General features: G+C 37.2%; 1 protein-coding gene across 2 annotated transcripts in view; it reads right to left on the bottom strand.

Annotated features, from left to right (window-relative positions):
* Positions 1 to 11270, bottom strand: part of agpat5 (1-acylglycerol-3-phosphate O-acyltransferase 5 (lysophosphatidic acid acyltransferase, epsilon)) — a 90512-nt gene extending 79242 nt beyond the window's left edge. The window contains exons 1-5 of one of the 2 annotated variants that reach the window (XM_079854885.1): positions 11182 to 11270; positions 10413 to 10615; positions 5696 to 5762; positions 5384 to 5499; positions 714 to 803 (exon numbers count right to left, since the gene is read on the bottom strand). In XM_079854885.1, coding sequence (XP_079711011.1) covers positions 714 to 803; positions 5384 to 5499; positions 5696 to 5762; positions 10413 to 10571 — 432 coding nt within the window. In that variant the 5' untranslated portion in view covers positions 10572 to 10615; positions 11182 to 11270. The other variant, XM_079854884.1, reaches the window with a different exon arrangement.
* Positions 11271 to 22479: the final 11209 nt, after the last annotated feature.

Below are 22479 nucleotides of genomic sequence, written 5' to 3'. Positions count from 1 at the left end.
AGAGAAGCGATGCGTTATTACGTTATTATCCATATTTAAAACGTTATCGACTAAAATAACTAGCTTCCGGCAGACGGCTGTTGCATGTGAATAAATATGTGGTAACTATGGGGATATGTGAAATATATTTGTCATTTTCTCCCGATATTGTTGATGATTGTCTGTAACTGACTGTTATAATCGAAATCGCGATACTTGCCAGACATTGTCTATATACGATATTATCGTCCAACCGCCCAGCCCTAATTCCTTGGTAAACAATGGCGTCAAGCCTGAGGCCGAGACAGTGCGCGTCAAGAGGTTAAACCCCCTTTCTTCCCCATTCTAATGCTCAGCTTGAACTAGATCATCTCAACCATGTCTACATGCCTAAATGCATTGAACTGCTGCCCTGTGATTGACTGATTATATACTTGTGTTAAGCAGTTGAACATGTGCACTTAATAAAGTGGTATTTACACACACACGATATGACGTCACACTCTGCTCATATGTTTTAAAAAACATAATTTAACATATGAATAGTCCTAACACTTTTTAAATAGCCCACTTAAAGTGTTTATTACAAATACATTACTAAATGCTTAAAATGAATAAATGTAACTGAACAAAAGTTTGTACACATTTACAATCCTGTGAAAACAGGGGGTGCTCCAGTTCCCGTGCCCCGTTTCTGGATTTTCATACAGTGAGTGCTATGGATATATACTCACAGGTGTGCCCAGTTTGGTCTGAGATGATAGTTTCTTTTTCATGGCTCTCTCATCAAAGGTGGCACTTCTCTTCACATACACACTTCCATGCTGTGAATGACACAAAAGTTATATAGCCAGAAACACACAACCGGTCTTATTTATAAAACACTAGCAGAATGAAACTTCAGTGTAAATTGTTTATAAAATCATTCAATTCAATCCTAATTTATTTAAGTCAAGTCAAGTATATTTGTATAGCGCTTTTTACAATACAGATTGTATCAAAGCAGCTTCACAGTATTAAATAAAAATAGCACAACAAGGTTTGTTTCTAGTGGAAAAAACGTCCACGTTTGGTAAGGCTGATCAATAGTATTATTTATTGATTAAATTAAATTAAATATCCCCAACTGAGCAAGCCAAAGGCAACAGTGGCAAGGAACCGAAAAACTCCAAGTGACCTAATGGTGACCTAAAGCTCCATCAGATGACCTAATGGAGAAAAAAAAAAACCTTGGGAGAACCCAGGCTCAGTCGGGGGCCAGTTCTCCTCTGGCGTTTATGAACTAGAGGCCGGATTTAACTGTAAGATTAAAAATGATATATATATTTATATAATATATAATTATATGAATTATAATTATATATAATTATATGAATGCCTGGCTGAAGAGATGCGTCTTTAATCTAGTTTTAAACTGGGAGAACGAGTCTGAGCAACGAACAGTATCAGGAAGGCTCTTCCAGAGTTTTGGAGCTAAATGTGAAAATGCTCTCCCTCCTTTGGTGGATCTGGATACCCTAGGTATGACCAAAAGCCTCGAATTTAGAGATCTTAAAGAGCGCGATGGATTATAGGGCGATAGAAGATCCGTTAAATAGACTGGAGCTAAGCCGTTTAGGGCTTTATAAGTCAGTAGCAATACCTTGTAATTAATACGGAACTTTATAGGTAACCAATGTAGTGATGATAAAATTGGTGTTATATGATCATATTTTCTTGATCTAGTAAGAACTCTAGCAGCTGCATTTTGGACTAACTGTAGCTTGTTTATTGAGGATGCAGGAAAACCAGCTAATAAAGCATTACAGTAATCTACGAGGTCATGAATGCATGAACTAACTTTTCTGCATCAGAAACTGATAGCATATTACGTAGCTTAGCAATGTTTCTAAGGTGGAAAAAGGCTGTTTTTGTAACATGAAATATGATTTTCAAAAGACAGGTTGCAGTCTAGTATAACACCCAGGTCTTTTACTGTTGAGGATAAAGTAACAGGACATCCTACTATGTTAAAGTTGTATTGTGAGAGGTTTTGTGGGCGTTTTTTTTAACCGATAAGTAGAACCTCTGTCTTGTCTGGATTTAATAAAAGAAAATTACGCGTCATCCAATCTTTTATATCTTTAACACACTCTGTCAATTTGGATAATTTAGCATTTTCATCCGGCCGTGATGAAATATATAGTTGAGTGTCATCAGCATAACAATGGAAACTAATTCCATGTTTCCTTATAATATTTCCAAGTGGCATCATATATATTGAGAATAATAGAGGACCTAACACAGATCCCTGCGTCACTCCATAGTTTACTGAAGTTATGATCAATTTTTCTCCATTTAAAAAGACAAAATGGTAGCGGTCAGATAAGTATGATCTGAACCAGCTTTATTGTCCTTGAACACCAGTATAATTTTGTAGTCGATCTAAGAGTATTGTGGTTTCTTAATGAGTGGTTTTATAACTGCCAGTTTAAATGTTCTTGGAACATGACCTAAAGATAAAGATGAGTTAATAATATTGAGGAGAGGCTCTTCCACTATAGGTAACACTTCTTTCAGTAGTTTAGTTGGTATAGGATCTAATAAACAACATGTTGTTGTTTTAGACAAAGTGATATGTTTATTTAACTCTTTTTGCTCTATAGTTGCAAAGCACTGTAATTGTTCTTGCGGGGTGATAATTGAGACTGAATTATAAGGCGCGATTGAAGATTTAACATTTACAATTGTGGTTCTGATGCTTTCTATTTTCTCAGTGAAGAAGTTCATGAAATCATTAATACTAAACTGTAACGGGATATTTTGTAGAGGACCTATTAGGTAAATTTTCTAGGTACATTTTCTATTTAATTTACCTTGGATTGTTTTGGTTGTTTTCTATTAGTTTGCGGAGGTGCTCAGCCCTAGCCGCTTTTAGGGCCTTTTTATAACGTGACATACTGTCTTTCCACGAGACCTCTAAAGACCATTCTAAAGACCTCTAAATTAGTTTGTTTCCATTTACGCTCTAAATTATGGGTTTCTCTCTTTAGAACATGCGTAGTATTGTTGTACCATGGTGCTTTACTTTTCTCTCTGACCTTTTTTAATCTAATGGGTGCAACAATATCCAATGTTCTAGAGAGAATGGTGCTCATAGTGCTAGTTAGTTCCTCTAGTTCATCTGTTTGTTTGGGTTCAGGCAGCAGCTGAGACAGACCAGATAAGCAATTTGAGAAATTATCTATGGTGGATGGAAGGATTGTTCTGCCTGGTCGATAATGCGGCGCAGCATGACATATTACAGCAGTACGTAATATGCAAGTTACCATGTAATGGTCAGTGACATCATCACTTTGTGGAATGATATCTATATCGGTTGGATCGGTTCCATATGATGTAATTAAATCGAGTGTATGATTAAGACGATGAGTTGGTCCGGTGACGTTTTGCTTGACCCCAAAGGAGTTTAATAAATCTGGAAACACAGCCCCTAACGCATCATTTGAATTAGGGATGTCCCGATCCGATCACGTGATCGGAAATCGGGCCCGATCACGTGGTTTCAGACTCGATCGGAATCGGACGTTACCTCCCGATCAGGACTCGGATATATATGTGTATATATATATATATTCTCATTATTTTTTAACACATCTATAGTTATGCGGTGGCACAGAGTTATGCCGGTTTCACACTGCACGCGTTAGCAGAGGGTAAGCAGCGCAGGAGCTATGGTGTATGGTAAGCAGGAGCAGGACACGCGCGTTTTGTTTTCACACTGGCAGCGTTTGTCACGCGTGGCTGAACCGCGGGTTGTGTACAGAGAGAATAGGGGAGCGCGGGGCACAACCTAACGCGGGGCTAGTTTTAACACGCTTGTTTTAAATACTTCCGCACATGTTTGGATGACGAAACTTTGTGTATTTACTAGTTGCCATATCAACACTATATAGAAAAAAAAATTCCGCCAATTTTTTATTTTTTTTGGAAGATATCCATAGACATTTATTAAACCATAGCAAAAGTAAATTTCTTACTTAAGTTAATTTTTCATCTCTATTTTTTGTGTTTATTTAAAATAAGACAAATCTGATATTATTTTAATCTCCAAGATATTATTTAACAGTTGAGATAGTTATTTAATGCTTCACTAACTAGCAGAAGACACTCAGCAGGGTTTAAATCCCAGTTGTGCAGGCGGGGGCATGTTGTAACACTGCGTTACAATGTGCCCCTATTAGAAATATGCTATTATATTCTATACTTTTATTAATTTTATTGAGAAAACGTGAGAAAAAGGTGAATAAAGACTGAGAGTCAATGTTCAGAAATGACTAATTATTTATTTGTTTTGAACTATGTTGTATAGCTGTGTTTTCATGTGTTCGTAGTCAAAACTCAAAAATGAGTTTATATTTAATTATTAAAAATTGCCATTATTTTATATGAAAACGTTTTTTATTTGTATTTTATTTAGAAAATATTTTAGTTTGTTTTGTATATTTTTTTTATTAGATCAGATAACATTTTAAGCTGTCATATGTCATGTTACAATGTGCCCCACACATGTTACAGTGTACCCCACCTATGGGGCATGTTGTCACATTTCACTTCCATTCTTTCGGGGTATATCAAGAAAAAAGTATATACTGTATTAATAAAACAAAAACACATAATTGTACTAGACATGTGGGAAATTAATGTGGGAAAAAATAAATACTCTGAACCATAAGTAGATTTACACAAACTGAGAAAGTCAAAAAGCGTTACTTTGTGCCCCGCTCTCCCCTACTCTATAATGGATAAGTTGGCATTGCTTTATTTCGTTTTCAAATACATTTAAGAGAAAAGACTTGTCAAGAAGCTTATTTTATTAATAATTTCATTTATATAACTTTTGGTTCATCTTTGTTTTTATTGTTCTGGCAACAAGTTTGTTTTTGGACATTTGTTTTCTTTTTAAATTGCTGTTGGTCATTTGATTGACTGTTTAAAACACAATAGATATCATCAATGCACTTTTTGGATAAAACTGCGGCGTATTTTGGCCATGATCAATGCATTGTCACTTTAATTCAGCGTAAGCGGCGCAGCAAAAATAGACTTGGCGCCGAAACGATCGCGGCACTGCTGCTTCTGTATTCCGCCTCTGCGTGCGGTGTGAATGCTCCAATCTGTTAACATGGGCGGCGAAAAAAATACGCGCTGCACGCTCTGCTAACGCGTGCAGTGTGAAACCGGCGAGTGCAGTTCCTAAAAGCACATTACTGGCTTTGCAAACACTGTGGCACTTTTATTTTTTTATTTGTTTACATGCCTGCTGGGTATTTTAAGTTGAGGTGCTATTTGTTTATATATTAGACTTTTTTTTATATTTACTGTTGCACTAAGTCCAAAAGTGAAGAATTTGTGTTGTCTCTACCTGTGAGAAATACCATCCATACAAAGGAAGCCACTTCAGACCATCTTTCAGGACATATCTTACGTGTCCAAGTGCATTTTGTCGAATGGCTAACATGTCAGCAATAATCCAATCAGCTACAATAGAGAACACAACCCTTACAAATGGTACAGTGATGTGTCAGATACAATGATACACAGACATACGTACCACAGTACTTAATAACATTGTACATATATATAAAAAAAACATGGTTTTGCCATTGTATGAATCGCAAAGATTTTGTAATGTTTATAGATAAGATCATGTATTGACTGCAAAACAGAGACTTACCTGTGGATTGATGGTTTGACAGATAAACCACATTTTCCTTCTTTGGTATATTCCCATAAATGACAATCTGTACAGAGATTTACATGAACTTTTTAATACATTAAACAACAAAGCAAAGGCATAGATAGAATGAACATGACTTAACAATAGTGTATGAAAAAAGGTAATCTTGATTCTAGCATCATGGTGAATGGAAAATTGTATTTTGTTCAACTACTACATACAATGAAAATCACACAAGCAGGAGTGGGATATGGCTCTATATCAGCACGACTGTAGTTTGGCCGTAGACACGAGGCCGCAGGCCATGCGCCGTAGGTGACAGTGACAAATGCAGGCATATAGAACATACAGATGGTAACATAAAAATGTCCACATTTAAGCATTTCAATGGGCTTAACACCTTAACCAGCACCCCCCACATGCCAAAAATGACAGAACTGCTAAACAGACTAGGGCTGTAGCAGTGAAGGAATTTCCCTTGTGGTGACTCAATATAGTGATATGCAATATCGCCATTAAAAAAAAAAAAAAAAAAAACATTTTAAATATATTTTCTTTGCTATAATAAATAAGTGCTACGATGTGGTCAGCAGCCACGAATACGAAGGAGATTACAAAAAAAACACTGAATGAACATGCAGAAGAATAACACAAACCACACAATGCATAAATAAGAAGTGACCAAGAACAACAGGGTTATATAAACAGGGGTAGAACAAAGGAAAGTAAACTAGACGTGAGAAATTTATACACAATTATAGCAACAAACGGACATAATCGGTAACCAATGAAACCGGAGGTAAACAGAGCAGGAACTAAAGGAAACAGAACAGAATTAGATTACTGTACTAATAAGTCTCTCAAAAAAGTATTGCATTACTTATTACTAATTTCTTTCTAAATCCCATATCACCATCAACCGGTTGAACAATATAAAGATAGACATGAAACTGCTCTTTAATTCTTTTTAAATAAATTTGAATTAATAAAATTGCATAAACCATCTCTTTAACTGACCAAAGAATTTAAAGGGAGAAAAATTATATTTTATATAGAATTGTTGTAGTCTATGACGGAATTACTTTTTGAATGAAAATAAATTAAAATTACAGTAATTAATTAATTAGTTAGTAAAATTACACCCAACACTGATTATGCAATTGCAGTGTAAATCCATTCATAATACATCTGAGCTACATTAAACAGTATGTGTAAATACAAAGAAGTATTTTGTTGATATACTGATTTCATTTGATTGGTAAAAGCCATACAGTGTCTTATTCTGATTGACTGTATTGATTAAATGTAAGAATCTGACATAAGAGGAAACAGATATGACAATAAATGTATAAATACTGTTCATCTCTGGCTTTATTGCTCAGTGTTTTTTCAGGGTTTTGATCTTCTCTCAACTAATAAGAGCACATCCTGTATTTTATTGTATTATAATGATGACTAATTAATATTACCTCTAAACTTTGACTAGGCTAGGAATGTTGCATAGTAATCGTTCCAGGAACCTCAAAGTATATTTAAATTGTGTATTTTATACTACTCTATAATGATGTTCTGGTTAAGGTCATTTGTAACGTAGGCACTAGGCAGGGCCCAAACATAAACTCAAGCCCAGGGGCCCCCAGACCCCTAAAAGGGGTCGCACACCGGACGAGAAGCGCAGTGTTGCGTCTAGGACAACTCAAGGTATCACACACCGGACGCGCACTTTCTCGGTTTATGGCCAGCAATACTGTTATGTTTAAGGACTTTATGAAATTAAGATAATGTCTGTATTATGTTATGATTGTACTGTATAATAATTAAATACAATCGTTGCCGAGTCTGCAGTCTGAACACTTTATCTCAGGGCGTATGTTAACTTAATTGAGAAACTCAACTGAAAATCCGATCACATCAGCAATTTATCCATGCAGCTGATTTCTGTAAATGAATAGAAAAAATTTGTTCGAATTTGAAAGAAGTGGCGCTGCGCTCCTCGTCTGGTGTGCAACGCCCTTAAGTCCTGCCCTGATTGTAGTTATTTGTGCTATTGTTTTTAATTTGTTCATTTGTTCTTATTTTATTACTGTCTGTTTCAGGGCCATGCACAGACATTTTGAGGGGCAACTTCACTTGGCCCACGGCACCCAATGCTGGAGCAGGGCCTGGTGGCTTTTACACATAATTTTCCTCATACCCACAAGTTCCACGCTTATAATGTGCTAAATTCCCGCAACGATTATTAGCATGCAGGTTGAATGAGTAAACTAATTCATCCCATAGGATTCATCCACATGAACAGATCAAGTCCATAATTTTAAATCTTGCTGTCAGACTGTAATTTCAGAAATGACACGAGTGAATCAGTGCAACCACATCTTCCCTCTCTCTCAGAGTTCAGTGTTCATAAGCAATGAGCTGTATGTAAAGCACCTACCACCCGCAGTTGATTTTGATATCCTAACTTTTATTTACTGGTAATTGTGACTTTCTCACAATTCTGATTCTGTTTCTCAACAATTGAGAGATGTAAACTGGCAATTGTGAGAAAAAAAAAAAAGAGTCAGAATTGTCTATAAAATTATAGACAATATAGGCTATGCATTGATATATTCAGGATTTATAAATACATTTTCTGAGTGACTGCTAACTATATATTCAGATTTACATTTATATATTCAGAGTTATAACTATATATTCAGGCTTATAAATATATACTCAGATTTGTATCTATATAATCAGATGCACATTTATATATTCACAATTTACATGTAATTATTTCCTGTTTGGCCCCCCCATAACACACACAGAAATATATACACACATACATACACACACACACACACACATATACACACACATATATATATATATATATATATATATATATATATATATATATATATATATATATATATATATATATATATATATATATATATATATATATATATATATATATATATATACACACACACATACATACATATATACATGTATATATAAAAATCACGATTAAATTGCACCCAAAATAAAAGTTTGTGTTTACATGTGTGTACTGTGTATAATTATTTTGTATATATAAATACACACGCATACATGTATACATTTAAGAAAAATGTTTTATTAATAAATAAAATATTTATAAATAATATAAATTATGTATAAATATATGTAGTATATACACATGCAAATATTTCTTGAACATGCATATGTGTGTATTTACATACAAAATAATTATACACAGTACACACATATATATATCATGTAAAAAAATTATTTTGGATGTGATTAATCGTTAGCCAGCACTAATATATATGTATAAATATAAATATATATACAAACACACACACAAATATAGATACACACATACATGCATATATACACACATACATTTATATATATATATATATATATATATATATATATATATATATATATATATATATATATATATATATATATATATATATATATATTATACACACACCCACCACACAAACCCCTCACATTTCAGCAACAATTTTAGTAGGCCTATATCTTCTCAAGGGACAATACATTAGAAATGAAACTTGGATATATTTTACTGAAGTCAGTGTGCTGCTTGTATAGCAGTATAGATTTATTGTCCTCTGAAAATAACTCAACATACAGCCATTATTGTTAAAATAGCTGGCAACAAAAGTGAGTACACCCTAAGTGATAATAGCTATATGTCGTTTAACCATGCAAAGCCACATGTACTATTCATCATTTTCATGTTTTTGTCTGCTTGACAGGACCATACAAATTTGTGTATCTTGTATTAGAGCAGTTCAAATTTGCTGCTTTGAGTAAAATTCTCTCATACTGACCACTGGATGTTCAACATGGCACCTCATGGTAAAGAACTCTCTAAGGATTTGAGAATAAGAATTGTTGCTCTCCACAAAGTTGACCTAGGCTACAAGAAGATTGGTAACACCCTGAAACTGAGTTACAGTACAGGCCAGCGTCATACAGAGGTTTTCCAAGACGGGTTCCACTTGGAACAGGCCTCACAAGGGTCAATTAAAGAAGTTGAGCCCTCGTGCTGTGCGTCAGAAATCTGGCTTCAAAAAACAGATGCATGAGTGCTGCCAGCATTGCTTTAGAGGCTGCAGAAGCGGAATGTCTCCTATTGGGGCGTCCTCAAGCGGAAGGTGGAGAACCGCCATGTGCCAAACATCCAGGAGCTCCGTGATGTCATTATGGAGTGGAAGCGGATCCCAGCAACAACCTGTGCAGCTCTGGTGAACTCCATGGCCAGGAGGATTAAGGCAGTGCTAGATAACAATGGTGCTCACACAAAATATTGACACTTTGGACACAGTTTTGACATGTCTACACTTAGGGTGTACTCACTTTTTTGCCAACTATTTTAACAATAATGGCTGTATGTTGAGTTATTTTCAGAGGACAGTAAATCTATACTGCTAAGCAGCACATTGACTACTCTAAAATATATACAAGTTTAATATCTAGCCTATAGTATTGTCCCTTGAGAATATACTAAAATGGTAGCTGAAATGTGAGGGGTGTATTTACTTTTGTAAGATATAGGCTACATACATACATACATACATATACACCATGTAACACAGGGGCCTATCACTTCTGAATCTAAAAACAACAGAAGTTACATGTAAAGAACGAACTGAATGCAGATAAACACAGTAAAGACAAAAGTTACACTAACCTCCACGCCCGTGTAATTTTCAAAGAAGAACAGGACCATACTCTGATACAATGAATATGCACGGTCATCCACAGTGTGATAGAGTCTGGCGGGCAGCACAGTGGCCAGCAGTCGCCAGATGCTCCAGGACAGCAGGTACGCCGGAGCGGTGCCCAGCATCACCGCCGCTGGGAGCCAGTACCTCAACGAGTATGTGTGCACGACTACAGACAGCAGCATTTTGACTGGAAACCTCAAATGACTCAAGCGAATCTAATATCTACACAGCTGAAACTCAAACTAACTCAGTAAATGACCCTGCCCAAAATGCATTGATCATTTAGCCCAATGCAGTCGATTTCAATTAATGATTACGAAAAGGCTGTGCTAATGATTTCGATCAAGCAGGGGGTGGGGAAAGTTTATGCAAAATTTGACATCTACTGGAAACTTCTTCCAGGTTTAAGCATGACATGCTTTTTTTAAATCCAAAACACTTCCTTAAGTGTGATTCTAGTCTTATAAGGCACAATTCATAAAGACATTAATAAATAATATACAATAACTGTGCTTCAGCACTTTGCTGAAACTACACTCTGACTTCCCTTTGCACTAACGTTACTCTTAAAAAAAAAAAAAAAAAAGACTAGAAGTACATGCAATTCTTTACTTGCTAAAACCTACAGAGGACATACCAATGACAGAAAACCTAAGCTGATCTAAGCATGGAGAACACTTTTTACTTCTCCATTAACACCATAACAACATATAAACAAACGTAATGTCTTACAAATAAAACCAGCAACATTGCTCGCCCTCGAAAGTCACACTCGCCTCCCAGCCTCCATATTACATGACTGTTATCAGTCACATGCTTGTATCGTGCTCGCTGATTGGCTGACGAACGAGTTCCGGTGTGACGAGATTTTCGTTTTCCGTGGGCGGAGCTTGAATATTCACGAATTTCTAGACATAAGATTTCGACTCGAGAGTTTAGTTCACGCTAAATGTGTCTCGGTCTCAGCACGTTTAAACGATTATCATAATAAAGGTAACTGGGCCATTCCTGGGATTCGGTAATATTTCAACTTGCATTTTTGTTTTTTTAAACTACATATAATTCATTTTCTAAATACCCTATATCATTAGGTGTATATCAAACCTCAGGCATTAAATACCTTTTATTATTTTATTTTTTTCTGATTTAAACACCTTTTATTCTCAACCCCTTAACGGACAAAATGGAATTGGTTTAAAAATGATTGGTACACAAAATTGGCTATGAAACAAACATCTACCTACTTCTCGTGTGTCTCTAATTACAATTTTACAACTACAAATGTAACATTTATGATAATTTTCAAATTTTTACTTAAGTTAAAAATAAACAAATTGTGTGTCTGTCGGGTCCGTGTACTTTTTCGTTCATTCATTATTCTATTTCGGAATGAAAGATGAAATTTAAAAAAGGGTGCAGCTTTGTTTTTTGTTTAAAAGAAAAAAAAAAGCAGAAATGGCTGTATTTTGTTTTCCAAATGTATGTTGTCATCAAATAATAGTATTAGAAAATTGGACGACATTTCCGATCGTTTTTTAATTTGTAATATTTATTTGTACGTTTATTGTATTTCATTTGATTGATCCTATCTTTACCCGGAAGTAAATTACACCGTCGTGCGAAGTCATAGAAGTTTACACTAGATGTCGGACATGTAACCTATTTATGTCCGACACGGTCAGACATGTATTTATCATTGAGTCCAGAGAAAATTTAAGGTTTTGATATTAAGATAATCTACTTCTTTTTCAAAATATAATGCATAGTGTTATTCTTCCACTTGAGTAAACTTAGGGGGGGGGGGGGGGATGCGTGGGATTTCCCCCTTTCTGGTCAATGTATCCCTCTGCTTAATAATTTTTATCCCCCCCTCAAAGTGATCAGTGCTACTACACTAGTGGTGAGACGGATCACAAAACTTATCACGGATCCGTGGTTTGATTAAAGTCAATTTTATTTTAAAATGCGATACTCTGGCTGGCTCTGATATAGCTGCCGCAGCCTCTCTGTAATCACGGGCACGTTCAAGTTCAAAACGGTGCGCAACGTTTTGCTACGGTTTCCGGGTTGAACGTCATGTTTCCTGGAAACGGCGTGCACCGGTGTGCAACGGGGTTTGAGATACGTTTTCTCTTGTTTGGTGGGTGTGTCAGAACTGCAGTCCAATCAGCAGCAACATGTACACTCACCTAAAGGATTATTAGGAACACCTGTTCAATTTCTCATTAATGCAATTATCTAATCAACCAATCACATGGCAGTTGCTTCAATGCATTTAGGGGTGTGGTCCTGGTCAAGACAATCTCCTGAACTCCAAACTGAATGTCAGAATGGGAAAGAAAGGTGATTTAAGCAATTTTGAGCGTGGCATGGTTGTTGGTGCCAGACGGGCCGGTCTGAGTATTTCACAATCTGCTCAGTTACTGGGATTTTCACGCACAATCATTTCTAGGGTTTACAAAGAATGGTGTGAAAAGGAAAAAACATCCAGTATGCGGCAGTCCTGTGGGCGAAAATGCCTTGTTGATGCTAGAGGTCAGAGGAGAATGGGCCGACTGATTCAAGCTGATAGAAGAGGAACTTTGACTGAAATAACCACTCGTTACAACCGAGGTATGCAGCAAAGCATTTGTGAAGCCACAATACGCACAACCTTGAGGCGGATGGGCTACAACAGCAGAAGACCCCACCGGGTACCACTCATCTCCACTACAAATAGGAAAAAGAGGCTACAATTTGCACGAGCTCACCAAAATTGGACAGTTGAAGACTGGAAAAATGTTGCCTGGTCTGATGAGTCTCGATTTCTGTTGAGACATTCAGATGGTAGTCAGAATTTGGCGTAAACAGAATGAGAACATGGATCCATCATGCCTTGTTACCACTGTGCAGGCTGGTGGTGGTGGTGTAATGGTGTGGGGGATGTTTTCTTGGCACACTTTAGGCCCCTTAGTGCCAATTGGGCATCGTTTAAATGCCACGGCCTACCTGAGCATTGTTTCTGACCATGTCCATCCCTTTATGACCACCATGTACCCATCCTCTGATGGCTACCAGCAGGATAATGCACCATGTCACAAAGCTCGAATCATTTCAAATTGGTTTCTTGAACATGACAATGAGTTCACTGTACTAAAATGGCCCCCACAGTCACCAGATCTCAACCCAATAGAGCATCTTTGGGATGTGGTGGAACGGGAGCTTCGTGCCCTGGATGTGCATCCCACAAATCTCCATCAACTGCAAGATGCTATCCTATCAATATGGGCCAACATTTCTAAAGAATGCTTTCAGCACCTTGTTGAATCAATGCCACGTATAATTAAGGCAGTTCTGAAGGCGAAAGGGGGTCAAACACAGTATTAGTATGGTGTTCCTAATAATCCTTTAGGTGAGTGTATATAAAGCACGCGGTATTAAAGTGAACTCGCACAATGGGTTCAAGGAAAGTAATTTACAAATGTGTTCGATGCAGCTCGGTATACGCAACAACTGAGGATATTAGAAGACATGTTTGTGTAAGTTTTATTGTAAAAATATAGGATATCAACATAATGATGTAGTTGTTTATATTTTTAGCTTCATTGCAAGTGTATGACATTTGGTATAGAAATAAACAATGATAATTAAGTGCTTTTCCTAAAAATGAGAAAGAAAATACAGGGTATTAAAACAGTATGAACTACAAATAAAGTCAGTATGTGAGGCTAAATAGATGTGTTTTAGTCTGAATTAGGTAAGATGTGTGCTTCCATTTCAGTTTCAGCAATCCCTTCACACGATTGGGATGTTCTCTTTTGTTCTGGGCGGCAAGTGCAGTAACTGTAACATTGGGCATATTTTGTAGTATTAAACATATTTGTACCGACTTCATCAGGCTCAGAAAATTCTTCACAAAGAACACAAAGAATGGCCTTCTCAGCTGCCATAGTTGCAACTCTTGCGTCATCAGAACAGTGTGTTCAACGCATCACCGTTTCTGTTTAAAAAACGTTGTGCAACGTTTTGTCGGGGCTGAACGCAGCCCACCACTCTGCAGACTTGCTCAATGTCCCGCCCACGGCGCTATCTGATTGGTTACACCTCACGAGTAATAGCCTATCAACACTTGCGAGACGCCACCCACTTTTCAACAGGCCCACCCAAAACTTAAAAAAAAAAAAAACCTTTTAATATATTCTAGTTTTGTCAAGAATTATAAAAAAATCGTCAATAAGCTCATAATGTGTACTAAATAGTCTAAATGTTTAGTTTTAAAAACAATTTTAAAAAGCTGGCTATGTCTATTTTGATGTTTCTGCGCAAGTTCAGCAGATAGTGGTTCGGGTTTGTTCCGATCAGAGCTCGTGAGCGGAGAGCGCATTTCTGAATATATTCCGCTCCGCTCGGTCATTATGCAGGGTCGCTCGCTCAACCCAGAATGGCCTGAGACTGGTTCGAAAATATCCAGGGCTGCCTCCGACTAAATTGTTTTTTTCTAGTCGATAGTAATTGTTCATTTAAGCCATTCGTTGACAAATGGCCTCTTTATATTAATTTAATTAGCCTACTTAAATATGCTATATAGCCTACATGATAATGAGCATTATGACCGCACGCATAAAACTTGCCACAAAGAACCGGTTAAAGTAATGATTAGGAATGTGTCTAAATTAGCAAGGAGACATTTAATTGTTTATTAATAAACAGGTGTTTTCTGTGTCGCTGCAAAGATTAAGTTCTTTTGAAGTCGACTCAGAGAGAAATGCACATTTCATATGGATTACATAATCAGAGAGTAGCATATTTCTTTTGGTTTTGAATATTTTCATTTAAAAGTAGACATTTCAAGCTTTCTGTAATAGATAGCCCATATTTCTCAAATCTGTGAGGCACAAGCTGAGTTTCGGCGCCCTCCAGTTCACGTGCAATGCAAGTGATTGTGCTGGCGCCTTATTACATTGTCTGCAATATATTTGCTTCTTATTTATTAAATATGGGCAATTGGTTGATAAAACATTGATCAAAATTAAGATACAATTTATACAAAACGAAAATCTTTTAAAAAGAGTTTTCTACAAAACAAAACTTAATGAAGTGGTCAAAATCATGTTTTACCAAAAACAGCGCCGTTGCTAGAGGGCGCCAGCGCCTCTGCCTCGCAAGTGGATGATAGCCCTGAAGACGCCTAGCAATGAGTGGTAGTATACCTTTAGTTAAGTTATACCTTAAGAGTCTTAGTAGCGCGCTAAGAGACAACGTCAATGGAAAATGCAGCCCAGGTATGATGCGTATGATGCGTAATGGAGATTCCAAAGCGCTCTTCTTTGGTCAGAACCATGGAGAGCGATCGCGGATAGGTCCGTCCTATGCACCGAAACTTTTAACTATGCAACAAAATATTTAAAGAGCATCAAGCTATTAAAATCTAGATTATGTATACGCACAGATAATATAACAGTAGGCTATATTAGTCAATATTTTTTTATTAGGTTAAACAGTGATTGGATAACGTTTTTAATTTAACGTTTTTAATTTAAGGCCCACCCACAATTGGTCTGGCCCATCCAAAGCTGGAATCCTGGCGCCGTGCCTGGGCTAAAGCAAAGGTTTTTTGATTGCTCACTCACTCTTGAGCGTCTGGCGCGAGTGATTTCAATGTCAATGTAAAGACGCGTTTCCACGCGTCTAGAGGTCCTGAATGAGGCGCTGAATGAGGCGTTTAGCGCGGAGCGGTAGACGCGAATGAGGCGAATTGACTAACACAGATTTATAATGCATCTGTCTTTTCTATCATTTCACTGTATCTCAGCATCGCGATGTAAAGTTAACGTTATTACTTTAACAGCAGCAGTAAAACTGTTTCTAATGTGATGGTTTAACTTTGCAATCAATCCGTGGTTCAGCAGAGGCTGATATATGACAATAGATGACATTGCGGCTAATTTATCTGATCCTGTCCATTAGCTTTGATCCATGTACGGTTTTTCAGAATGTCACCAAGTACAAATATTTATGTAATATTTCAGCGCGAAAACTCTAGCTAGCTAGCTGGGAACAATGAAAAGGGTCCAGAGCAGCATATCATCATATTTTACAGGACCATCACAAAAAAACAACAACAACCTAAAACTGCAAATGAGAATGTTACTACAGGTACGATGGATGGCAACTCCCAGCTTCAGCAGAACTCACAGTCCCAGGTTGACTCAAATGAACAAGGACCACAGTGTTGGGAAAGATAAGCTATTAGAGTAAAAATATTGGGTTAGGCTACTTCATGAGTTAATAAGGGACTGTTCGTTTTTTATTTAAAGGGGCTATATGCTTTTTTCTGAAATTTAAACTCGCGACTGACACCTGTGGCCAAAAAACGGAACTGCTCTTCCTTTCTGCTCGCTCTCGTACGTGCACACTTCACAAGTCATCCGCTGCAAAGAAGTCAACATTATGTTTACAGAGGTAAGAACAGTCAAATACATATATTGTTTGAGAAACTAAGTTTGTTTGCTGACTAGCGGTGGTGGCAGAGTGATCTGAAACGTTTAACATGAACGCGCTTGACGTCACATCCGCAGACAGCGCGCGAAAAATCCGACCCGACAGAAAATAGGAAAAATAGGATACAGGCTTATAGGTGCACCCACTGTGAGCTGACAAGGTGTCAGTATGCTCATCAGGAGATGTTTGAGTCATACATGGTCAAATAAAAAGGCTATTGTTACGTTTATTTTGGGGAAAAAGATGCATATAGCCCCTTTAAGGGGCCACCGGAGGAGTTTTGAGATCTGTTGTCAAAAAAGACATGACCCTCCCTTCGCCAGCAATAAATTTTTCGATGACCCTCCAAAATGATTGTGAAAAAAGGCATGACCCTCCCCGATAATTTATTAGCCTACTTCTGTACTGGTTTGCGCTTGGCAAAGATGTTCAGATAGCCATTGTTTTTTTTTTTTGTTTTTTTTTTTTGTTTGTTTTTTTAAACCATAACGTTAAACTCTTGCTTTCTTCTCATCTTACTAGGGCTGTAACGATAGACCAAACCTACGATTCAGTTCGTATCACGATTTTTGATTTTAGATTTGAAAAAAATCATGTTTCCGGTCAGAGCCCGTCTACGGAGAGCCTGCCCACTCCCTATTAAGTCCTATTGTACCGAATTTTGGTTGTAGTACCACCAGAGTTCCACTGGGGGCGATCGCCATGAGTGCAGAATGAATGGAAGTCAATGGGGCTAGACGGCTAAATTAGTCTCTTTCACCCGATCGCCGTTGAGAAATCTCAGATCTGATTGTAGATTTTGCAAGTTCAACATGGGTTTTAGGTCGAAAGTTGAATGAACGAGTACTTATTTCTTTTCGATTTCTTACAGGTTGAGTTGTTGTTGCCCATAACACGCTAGCATTCTGCTAATGACGTCAGCATTCTGACGTCATTGACATTTTGAAAGACTTTTTAAAGCAAATAAGTGACTCTAAAAAATCTAACACCCAGCAATGTGTAATTTCTTTGCATCTCCTTTCGAATACAACATTCAAATTACTAGACAAAAAATTATATCCTGAGAAAAGTGGATTTTGAGGGGTATACCGCCATTGACCTCCATTCATTCTGCACTCGTCCTGTGAGCGCCCTCATATGGAATCAGAGTGGAACTGCAACCAGTTCAGAAGCCGGAAGTGTAGTGAGAGTGAAACTTCTCGCCATATTAGACATTCTCTGTTTCCGGTGCTGATGCGGTGTGACGCGTTCAACATGTGGGTGGCGCTGCCAATAAAGCATCTAAAAGCTGTCACAAAGAACCGGCAAAAGTAATGATTATTAATATGTCAAATATAGCAAGGAGACATTTAAATTGTTTATTAATAAACAAGTGTTTTCTGTGTCGACTGCAAATATGAAGTACGATCTTCTCAGAACGCGCCAGAGAGAAATGCACATTTCATAAGCAGAAAGCAGTCTGTTTTCCTTCGTTTTGAATTGTTCTGTTTAAAAGTAGACATTTCAAGCTTTCTATATATTTCTCAGGTCTGTGAGGCAAGTAGCATACCTTACGCTGAGTTTCGGTTCATTTATGAGACAAGAGTCCAGTTCACTCGCCCGCGCCTCCTTGTCATGATTATCTATTTTCTACTATTTTACTTCTTATTTATTAAATCCAGATGAAACATTGATTAAAATTAAGATACAATTAATAAAAAAACGAAATTCACTTTAAAGAAAGGCTTTGTGCTTTCTGTTTGAGGTCTCTGTGAAATTTTTTAAGTCGCTTTCAGAGCAGTCATATCCGTAATGGAGAACTGTCACGCCCGTAACATTGTTTTTTTTTTTTTTTTTTTTTTTTTTTTTTCACATAAATGCAAACACGAAAAAAAAAAAAAAATAATATAATATTTTATGTTCTGTGGAGACCGATCTTTATTAATCCGGTGGGTATATATCTTTTGGTTTGCACAGTGTAATTTATAGAATTACTGAAAAATATTTTGCCACAAAAGTTAAAGATTTTTTGTGTCACCTCATATTAAATATAAAACGCATGTGTAGACTGATATTTTTCTAATGTCTTGACTCCTTTCAGACGTTTCAAAATATTGGTATTAAATGCATTTTCTGAGAATTTATCTTTGAAGTTTTGACTGCAAATGTCACGTCCATGGAATCGCCCAATTTTAACGAATTTATCCTCAACTAGTTTTTGTGGTGTAGGCAGTGGCGGATTTAGCAAATTGGGGGCCCAAGGCGAAAGTATGTATGGGCCCCCCCATTCGATCTTTAAAAGAACGAGAAAAAAAAATTACGACTGAATGGTGGATAGGCAGGTAAAGCTAATCTACAGGGAAGTAAATGTTGGAGAGGAAAAAAAAAAAACTTTCCCTTTAAATCCTGCATACATTTTTACTCCAAAATGAAGATGGAAACCAGAGAACACACAAAGTGTAGCACTACACAAACTAATAGTCATGATGACACCCAACAGAGAATAAGGTTTCAGATAACACCTGAAAAATCTTGCATCACAATAAGTGTATTGTGATGTCAAAACATTTTAGTAACTAAACAGAAACATGTTACAATGTTTACATGGTACAATTTCTGGTAAGCTACGCTTTTTTTATTATTGCTTGACACAAATTTCAGGATTTCTATTCAATTCTTGTGATTTGATTCAATGTTGACTCATTTGGATAAATATTACGCAAGATAGGCGTTAATTTTTCTTAAGAAAAAAAAACTCACATAATGCTGTAAACATACATACAGCCCTATATCAGCTGGTAGTATTATTTAAGGTTAAAAATAACTCAAATTAAACATAATGCGTTTTTATTGTAATAACAATTTTAATAATATAAGTAAAAAATATACTAAATATGTAATATATTACACATATTTAGCAAAATAGCCTACTCTATAGTTCTTTTTTCTAGCCAACTAACATGCTATAACATATTATGGTCATTAAACGGCTTTCCTGTGGTAACGTAACGTTAAACGTTATGTGACATAATTGTTCTCCAGCTGTTTTATTGACGTCTTTCCACGGTTGAAAAACACTGATTGATCGATTTTATGTATGAGGAATATACATTTCGGAAAGTTGTACTGTATCTTCAACATTGTTCATTCGTGTTTATTCACTATTAGCTAGTAGAGATGATCGGTTCGGTTCACGTGCCGCTAGGGATCTGTCACGTCACATTTACAAGCGCCAAAACGGTATTTATAGTAAGGGGGTCACGTAAGAGGGGCGAACTGGGGAGAGGTGATGTTGCATTTGGCTCCAAGCAAATCCACGTATATCCATGTGAGTGTGTTAACGTTATCCTCACCTAGCGCCACTTCACAGCTAGCTGCTGCTGCTGTAGCGGCATGTTCAACGCTTTGGACGTTGTTCCTGTCTGTATCCCCCCAACAGTAGCCATAAAAAAGTTTGTCATCTTTGGCAGCGTTGCCAAATACTTATCGGCGTCTTTTCGCTTTTTAGCGCAATTTTTCACCGGACAAAATTGCGATTGTTAACTCATGATTTCTGTTCTGTCTGTGCGCACCAAACTTGTACTTCTATCTACTCCTCAACCAGACCCCTCCTAGAGACTTCGGGTTTTCGGCATTATGTTAAGGAAGGTCTAATCTCGGGAACGCACAAAAAAAATCCAGGAAAAGATTACTATCTCTTACGCCGCCTTCACACTGGCAGTTGAAATCAGCTCCGTAATACGCAATACGCCCCCAGCGGACGTCGTACACAACGGTGAAAAGCGTCGGAAGCACTGATCTATATAGAATGACATAATGTCATTATATAGATCAGTGGGAAGCCTCGGAAGCGAGTATATTTAAATATTGAATTATTTAATTGTATTAACTGCCCTAATAACGTTAAAACATCATGAAAATAAAAAAAATGACATGACAACTAATCATTATAAAATCATTATTTATTTTATTAAAAGTTAAGAATCCAGGTTTGTTTATCAGTACCATAGCAACGCTAACTTCCGTTGGGATTTTCGGATAGAAACCGTCCGTAGCCTTTCGCAAGAGTTCAATTTTTTGAACGCATCCGGATGGCCAACGGACACGATTTTTTTCGCACCGCACTCGTTCGCACCTGGTTCGGACTCATTCGCATGCGGTCTGCGAATCTCCATAGGAAATTAATGACTTCCGGTCGTTTCGATGCCGTATCGGAGCTGATTTCAACTGCCAGTGTGAAGGCGGCGTTAGTGTTGTGATCCCATGACGTCAGAAAATTGCGCTAAAACACTCACTGAGTTTTTATTACTTGTTTCTTTTATTTGAGTCTTCGTTTCATTTTCGCATTTAGACTCGTCTTGTTTCGTCTCTGTTTGTGTACTTCCCAGTCCTCCTGTCACTGCGTGTTTATCTTTCGCGCCGCACACCGTTACGGACTAGTCCATTTCATTGTGAAAGTCGGGGGTGTGTAGAGACGGATAACCATGAACTGGACATTTTAACTAACGTTACTACTTCAACGTTTCAAAGCATTTCTTAAGAATATTAATACAATTTACCATGCTTTTGAAGCGTTCATGATGATAAGGGGCTTTTTTTTTTTTTTTTGAGGTTGGTTGGGGGCCCCCCTACTACGACCGCTGGTAGGGGGCCCCAAGCAGCCGCCTACCTATGCCTCTATGTTAAGACCGCCACTGGGTGTAGGTCTACGTATTTTATTATGTTAGCTTAAATAATACTAGCCTAATAGTAATTTAAAGATGTGGTAGCCCTACATCTTACACATCGTGGAAACAAAATAAGAATGGAAACTAAAATGTGGTAGTATCGCGCTACAGCGCACATTCTATCAGCTGCAGTTCTGGCTCCTCAGTCCCAATACTGTAAAATTCGACGTACATTCACATCACATGTTAATGCGGCGGTAGAGTTACACTCACAGGACACTGTGCACTTATTCGCAATCACAAAAGTTCATTATTTGTTCGTGCTTTAAAGCTTTGCCGGGTAAACATTTCATTGGCGTTCTGTTCTGACCATAGACTGTAAAAAAAATATGACATGATGCACTTTTTCTAAGCGCGAACTGAAGTGCGCGCGCACTGTCAAACAGCGCCAAACTGGATTTTTGTTGGGCCAGACCCATCTGATATCGAAGGGGGGCTGATAACGCGAGATCAACATGGAGCTAAATGGAAAAAAATAGCACCAAACAAGCCACTTGCTGTTGCTGTTTTCATGAATATAAAAGTTGGGTGACCCTCCCCCTAGACTAAAAAAAGTTGGATGACCCTCCCCTCAACAAAGAATAAAAAGACATGACCCTCCCCTATTTTCCTCCGGTGGCCCCTTCCATAAATACCGAACGGTCCCTAAGAAAAAAGATTTTACAATTCCTGCAAATTAAGTGATGAAGTTCATGTTCTCATGATTTATTTTTATGAATAAAAATGTTTCAAAACATCCCCCCCCCCTCTGTTTTTTTCCTCAAATCGCACCCTGTATATATATATATATATATATATATATATATATATATATATATATATATATATATTAGGCTAGCCTATA

The sequence above is a fragment of the Squalius cephalus genome, assembly GCF_949319135.1.
Source record: "Squalius cephalus genome assembly, chromosome: 21".
Classification (NCBI taxonomy): domain Eukaryota; kingdom Metazoa; phylum Chordata; class Actinopteri; order Cypriniformes; family Leuciscidae; genus Squalius; species Squalius cephalus.
Note: the sequence above shows the minus strand (reverse complement) of the source record. Positions and strands in the feature narration are given on the sequence as shown.